The following is a 6,571-nucleotide window of genomic DNA, read 5'->3' on the forward strand; positions in this document are numbered from 1 at the left end:
TAATAGGTACGACTGTAAATAAAACCCGACAACGTCATTGGAGGGGACGATTCTGGGCAGGATAGAATTGGGCAGCGTTTACTAGCCGGTGCCCTGATTTCTTGCACCAGGTCCCAGTCTATACGCCGATAAGTCAATAGAGACTTGACTCAACTTTATCTACGCAGAGGTAGGTAAATGTAGAAACTTGAATTCAACATTTCCTGTTTTCTATCGCAGTGCACCGTCCTTGCGCAACAAAAAAACCCCGCACACAGATTGTCGTCTGCGTAATTTTGTTGAGAATGCACAACTTCATGCGAGTTGTTTTATTGTTACGCCTGTTTGCAGCGGTGAAGCTCAGTCCGGCAATAGGTTCAAGTGGAAGTGAGAGGGATGTTGCTTCTCTCATGGAGTTGAAGAAAGCAGTCACGCAGGATCCCCTTGCTGTACTCAACACATGGAGCCACACCCTGCACTTCTGCAATTGGACTGGCGTCCTCTGCAACACTGAAAATTGGCGTGTTGTAAAATTGGATTTGAGAAACATGAGCTTGCAGGGCGTGCTGCCCCCGCAGGTGGGGAATTTGTCCTTCCTTCACTACCTCGACCTTTCCTTCAACAGACTTGGGGGACAAATTCCCTCTGCTCTGGGCCGCCTGCGCCGCCTGAAATCCCTTTTTCTTCATGAAAACCTGCTGGAAGGCTCTGTTCCTCACTCTCTCGGCAATTTGCACAAACTGCAAGTCTTGTCATCTTGGGGGAATCGCCACACAGGCAGCGTTCCTGTGGCTTTGGGAAATTGTTCTATGCTTCGGTTTATTGATCTATCTGATAACGATTTGCAAGGCAGGATTCCCTCCCAAATTGGGTCTCTCACTAAGCTTAGGCTACTGAATCTGGACAACAACCGAATCAGTGGAGAAATCCCAACTTCTGTGCTGAATTGCACACAGTTGAGAAATATGTCTTTGTTTAGTAACTCGCTGACTGGGATTATTCCGGTGGAGATAGGCGTGAAGATTTCCAAGCTGGAGTACCTGGTTCTGCCAAAAAATAAACTCAGCGGGTCGATTCCCAAATCACTGGGAAATTGCTCGAGGCTTTCTTGGCTTGAATTGGCCTGGAATGAATTGAGCGGGATTATACCTGATGAATTGGGTAATCTTTTCCGTCTGACAATCCTCAATCTATTTTGTAATAATTTCATGAGCGGAGGAGGAAGTGCGAATGGTATTCGTATACTGAATGCACTTACGAACTGCTCCCTGTTGGAAAGGTTGGATTTGACGGACAATCATCTTGAAGGTAATCTGCCTCCTTCGCTGGGTCTGCTTTCTCCGCTGCTCTCCACTTTCTCAGTAGAAAGCAACAACATAAGAGGCCAAATACCTCAACAGATCGGCAATCTCACGGGACTCACAGAATTGTATTTGGGCGGAAATTCCTTTGACGGAGCCATTCCTTCTGCGTTTGCAAAGCTTCCCAATTTAGTTGTGTTAAATCTCAGAAGCAACAAATTGGAAGGCCCCATTCCATTGGAGTTGGGTATGATTAAAAGGCTGGAATCCATGATTTTGGACAACAATTGTCTATCTGGAACAATCCCCAAGAGCCTGGGAAGCCTTCAGCATCTAAGAGAGCTGGGTTTAGACTCCAACAAGCTGAACGGAAGCATCCCGCCACAGCTTGGAGAATGCCAAAATCTTGAACTTTTAGATGTGTCATATAATCTTCTCACAGGAAGCATTCCTTTGGAGGTCGCCAATCTTCATAATTTTCAGTTATTTTTCAATCTGTCGAACAACCAATTAACTGGACCGGTTCCTGGATTGCTAGGGGGAATGCAAATGGTGCAAGCAATTGACCTTTCTTGCAACAAATTGTCGGGCCCAATTCCATACGCTCTTAGTAGCTGTGCAGGACTTGAGTACCTCAATTTGTCTCACAACGAGCTTCATGGAACTCTTCCAGCATCATTCGAAAACCAACTGAAAAGCCTTCAAGACCTTGATCTGTCTTTCAATAACTTGTCAGGCTTGCTTCGACCATACCTGGACACGCTTGAAATGCTTCAGCATATAAACTTGTCATACAATCATTTCTCAGGACCAGTCCCCTGTTCCGGAGCATATATGCAGCCGAATATCACTTCATTTTTAGGGAACCCCCAGCTATGTGGGAAGTGTTTGGGTTTGCAGGATTGTCAGGGGATGCATCATGATGATGCGTTGAGCGGAAATATTGTCTTAGGTGCTTCAATTGGCACTGTCTTCGCACTGTGTTGCATTGTGGGGGCATTTTACCTTCTCTACAGAAGAATTAAAAGGGCACAATTCATAAACAGTTTATTGGAGCAAGGTTTCATGAGAATTTCTAGCCAGGAACTTCACAGAGCAACCCAAGGATTTAGTGCTGCCAATTTACTAGGCAATGGTAGCTTTGGGTCAGTTTACAAAGGGCACTTGTCTGATAACATGTTGGTGGCTATTAAGTTATTCGACCAGGACCGTCAAAATTCATATGAGCACTTCGTCAGGGAATGCCGAGTATTGAGACAAATCAGGCACCGCAATCTTGTCAAAGTGTTGTCCTCATCGTCTGCAGGAGATCTGAGGGCTCTGGTACTTGAATATATGTCACAGGGAAGCCTCGAACAACACCTCCATAAGGGTGAAGCTGGAATTTGTAGCTTGAGTTTGAAGAAGAGAGTGAATATTGCACTTGATGTGGCGCACGGAATGTCATATTTACACCACGATTGTTCTCCCCCCGTCATTCATTGCGACTTGAAACCCTCAAATGTTTTAATGGACGAAACCATGACAGGCCATGTGGCTGATTTTGGAATTGCCCGTCTGTTGGCATCCCCTGTTTCTGCAACTGCAAGTAGCAGCACATCCAGACTGAAGGGAACGGCAGGGTACCTTGCTCCAGGTAAATTCCCAAGGCCCACATTTTTAACAAACTTACGTGTTTTTTTTGTCTTGGCTTCTTTTTTCCCTCGTATACTAAGATGTCTTCTCAACAATGAAATCACTTTTTACTGATGCAAGAGTATGGAGTGGGAGGACGAGTAAGTAGCAAGGGAGATGTTTACAGCTTCGGGATACTCATCCTTGAAATGGTGACGAAAAGGAGGCCTACTGACGATATGTTTTGTGGAGACAACACTTTGCCGGGATGGGTGAGAAGAGCATTCCCAGAGGCAGTGGAGGGAGTGGTGGACAGAGACCTACTTATTGATCAACAAACTGTAGGCGAGTCTAGTAGTAATGCTACAACGGGTGAGGAATTGGAATCCTCTGATCACGGCAGTTGCTTGCTTAGTTTTATTGGATTGGGACTGCAATGTGCAAGGGAAAATCCGGCGAATAGACCAAACATGAGAGAGGTGGAGGGTATGCTGGAAAAGATGGTGTATGGGAGGAAATATGCCAACTTAGGAGAGCATTCATCTGTGCAAAATCTGTTGACTGCAGTAAACGAAGCGGACCATCCAGATGTCAGCACAGATGAAAGTGAAACCAGTTAAGTAATACAGAGAGCCAACTTTTAGTAAATTGCTTTAGTGAGCATTAAATTTTGTGCACCTACATATAAAATCTGCTGTTAAAGTTTTGTTCTTGAAAATTGTCAATTTAAAATGTCCTTAAAAATATTATATAAAAGTAAATATATTATTTTCTATAATATATGAATATTTTTTATGTTTAAGTAATGGGTTGAATACACTGTTGTCAATTATTAAATGCAAAAAATTTATCAATATTTTCATTGTATTATCTTGAGATTTTCTATTTATTAAATTATTATATGCTATGGTAATAATCTCTGTGCTGAATCCATCTAAAAATGACAAAATCTCTGTCCGTTGACTGTTCTTTTTTCAGTTTAATGCCTCACATGGCTTGATTTAATTTTTCCTCAGTTCATGTCTGCTCTTTCCTTTGCAGAAATCTGTTATCAGTTGGAAAAGAAAATATTCAAAGTTCATTAATATGTAATCATTATATCTTGACATATTAATGAATTTTCATATTGGTTGACATTAAGACTCTTGAAATCTGTAACAAAAGATCAAACACAGACAGCCATTCTTAAAAGATACATATTTATTTGACGTGTAATCTGAGAATGTCATTTAAATATTTAATTACATGTTCCAATGTAAGATTTTCAAATATATTTCCTCATTTATTCAACCTACGAGGCAATTTGGGACTGCAAGCAGTGCTCATTTTGTTTCACTATACATTGGTTTTAGTGCCACCTTTGTTAAACCATATATTGGATTTGGTATTCTTTATTTCGTCTTAGATAATACTTCCATATATCTTATAGAAGATTTAAACCATCAAATATAACATATAAGGATTTATTATTCATCCCTCATTGGATAGGAATTTGTGTTTTCTAATTTATAAATTTATAAATTAATATGAGTAAAAAGGAAAAATAAGACGGAGTTTTATTTTCTCCATCTCATCTCAGATCACGGTAAAATACTCGTAATTTTGTCTAGAATTGTCATTGTCCAAAATTAAAAATATCTAAGCATTTGATACATTTGTTTTATCTGAGGTAAATATTTATTCTATTTTTCGGTACATAGTGAAACGTACCCAATGAAATGAGTGAGAGGGCAGTCGTACTTAAATTTGACAAATTCAATTTAGAAAAAAAGTAGATCTCTTATATAGAACACAATGAAACAAGTCTTCATAAAGAAAATACTCTATAAAAAGAAAGCACCCTGAACTTTACACTATTGTTACCAATAATAAAATTAAAATCCTGTTCACAGGTCATGCCATACAAAACCTTGAAAATCTCTTGGTACTGAAGATCTCATGACAGAGGAATTTTATTTAATCCAAGCTTAAAAGCACAAAGAATGAAAACAATAAAATGGAACAGAGCGAAGAAATGGTTTTCGAAAACTTCTGATCCAAGGCACCCATAAAAACATTAAAGAACAAAGAACAAATGATATCCATTACTGCCAAGCAATAATCATTGCATTATTACTCAATATGCCCTAATTGCAGGCACAAGTATACACCATTGTTGAAACACTTGACATGTTAATGGTGGAAGAGACTTCCCCTGTAGGGTTTGAATTTCGAGCAGTTTAAGTGTGATTGGGAGGATGATAATACAACCGAGCCGTCTGAGGGCAATGAGACTAGAACCTTATAGCAATCCTCCCACCTAGATCCAACATCTCCACGTATTTCCCCATTATTCTTACAACAATATAATTTTAGCAGAGCAAAGCAGCTTGCAAAGAAACAAAGCACAGACTGCGTTGCTAGTGCAGGAGCACCTCAAATATTCAAGCCAGAGTTGAAGATTATAAAGACTACAAAGATCCTCAAAACAAATCAGAAGGAAGCAATGTATAAACAAGGTCATCAAATCAATTGGGCAATCTTGGAACCTATAATGATGCTAAAATAATATTAGGTCTTCAAGATAGGTTTAGGTATAGAAAAGAGTTTAATGTTTAATAAAACCATTGTATGGCTTTTCAAGTTCAAACATTATAGGGTAACGATTGGTTTAGAGGGAAGTTTAGTTTGTAATAGTTTTAAAATACTCAACTCAACGATTATAGTTGGTTGGAGTCAGTTATTATAGGGTGGCTTATAAATTGGAAAGAGTCTCTTATGTTAAAAAAAAAAGAAAAAGAGAGGAGAGAATATATTGAAAGACTGGTATGTACGGACTGGTGAACAACAATATTAAAACTTAGATATTTTGGAACTCAAATTCCATATTGTGGTCCGCAAACCGATTGGTTGGCTCTACAAATGCAATAATAAAGTTTCCTTCATCATTCCAAGTACTTTGTTGATAAGTTTCATGTTATTATAGGTTTTTTGTTACGCCTGTTGCAGAACTAATAGATTTCTTTTAATTATTTATTTGTTGCAGTAGGTTTTAAAGGAAATGAAGATCTTTCCATGAGGATGAAGGCCTTATTCTAACATGTATGATAAATTACTAACCAAGCACGTGTAGAATTAAACAAGATAGAGATTCTACCCAAATAAGGGGTTTATTTGCTGATTGGAGACATTAAACAATGTACATGTGAAGGTGAATTCATTGTTAGTTGGGATTGGAAGTGTGTGTAATCAAGTGATTGAGAAAGCCCTAGTTCAAGAGTAAGAAGTGCTAGGAGGAGTCTGTCATATGGTTCCCTTGTAAATTGTGTCATTTATTATTTTATTTTCATTATTGTGAACTCTCTCCACATCAGTTGCCCAAGGCTTGGCGGCAAATTTTGTCGATTCAAATTAAAAGCTCCTAGCCACAGGCAGTGTTTCAATGCAAAGATTCAAATGTAGGGTTAGCTTATCATAGTTGGGTTTTTTCCCAAATAACTCAGTATCCATAACTGGAGGAGGAGTGGTAGGATTCAAATCTATGGTTAACTTATCACACTTGGATTTTTCATGGACAAATAAATGAGAAAGGAAGCCATGAATCATTTTGATTGGCTTTCTCACAAATGCATGTCCATGGCTTAGGATTTGGCCTTGTCAAAGAAAGATCTTCATTTTTTGGGGCGCTCCTTTCAATT

General features: G+C 39.1%; 1 protein-coding gene across 1 annotated transcript; it reads left to right on the top strand.

The window, feature by feature from the left end:
* Positions 1-229: 229 nt before the first annotated feature.
* LOC149565423 (uncharacterized) lies at positions 230-3,696 on the top strand. Its single transcript, XM_089817121.1, has 2 exons — positions 230-2,916; positions 3,036-3,696. Exons 1-2 carry the CDS (start codon positions 285-287, stop codon positions 3,512-3,514), a joined length of 3,111 nt encoding a protein of 1,036 aa, XP_089673247.1. The 5' UTR covers positions 230-284; the 3' UTR covers positions 3,515-3,696.
* The last annotated feature ends 2,875 nt before the right edge of the window (positions 3,697-6,571 follow it).

The sequence above is a fragment of the Cupressus sempervirens genome, chromosome 3, assembly GCF_028749045.1.
Source record: "Cupressus sempervirens isolate cs-2001-9-10 chromosome 3, ASM2874904v1, whole genome shotgun sequence".
NCBI lineage: Eukaryota > Viridiplantae > Streptophyta > Pinopsida > Cupressales > Cupressaceae > Cupressus > Cupressus sempervirens.

Coding starts and splice junctions, on each gene's coding strand:
- LOC149565423 (XM_089817121.1), top strand. CDS start 285: ATGCACAACTTCATGCGAGTTGTTTTATTGTTACGCCTGTTTGCAGCG. Junction 2,917..3,035: donor GGCAGGGTACCTTGCTCCAG/GTAAATTCCCAA, acceptor TACTGATGCAAG/AGTATGGAGTGGGAGGACGA.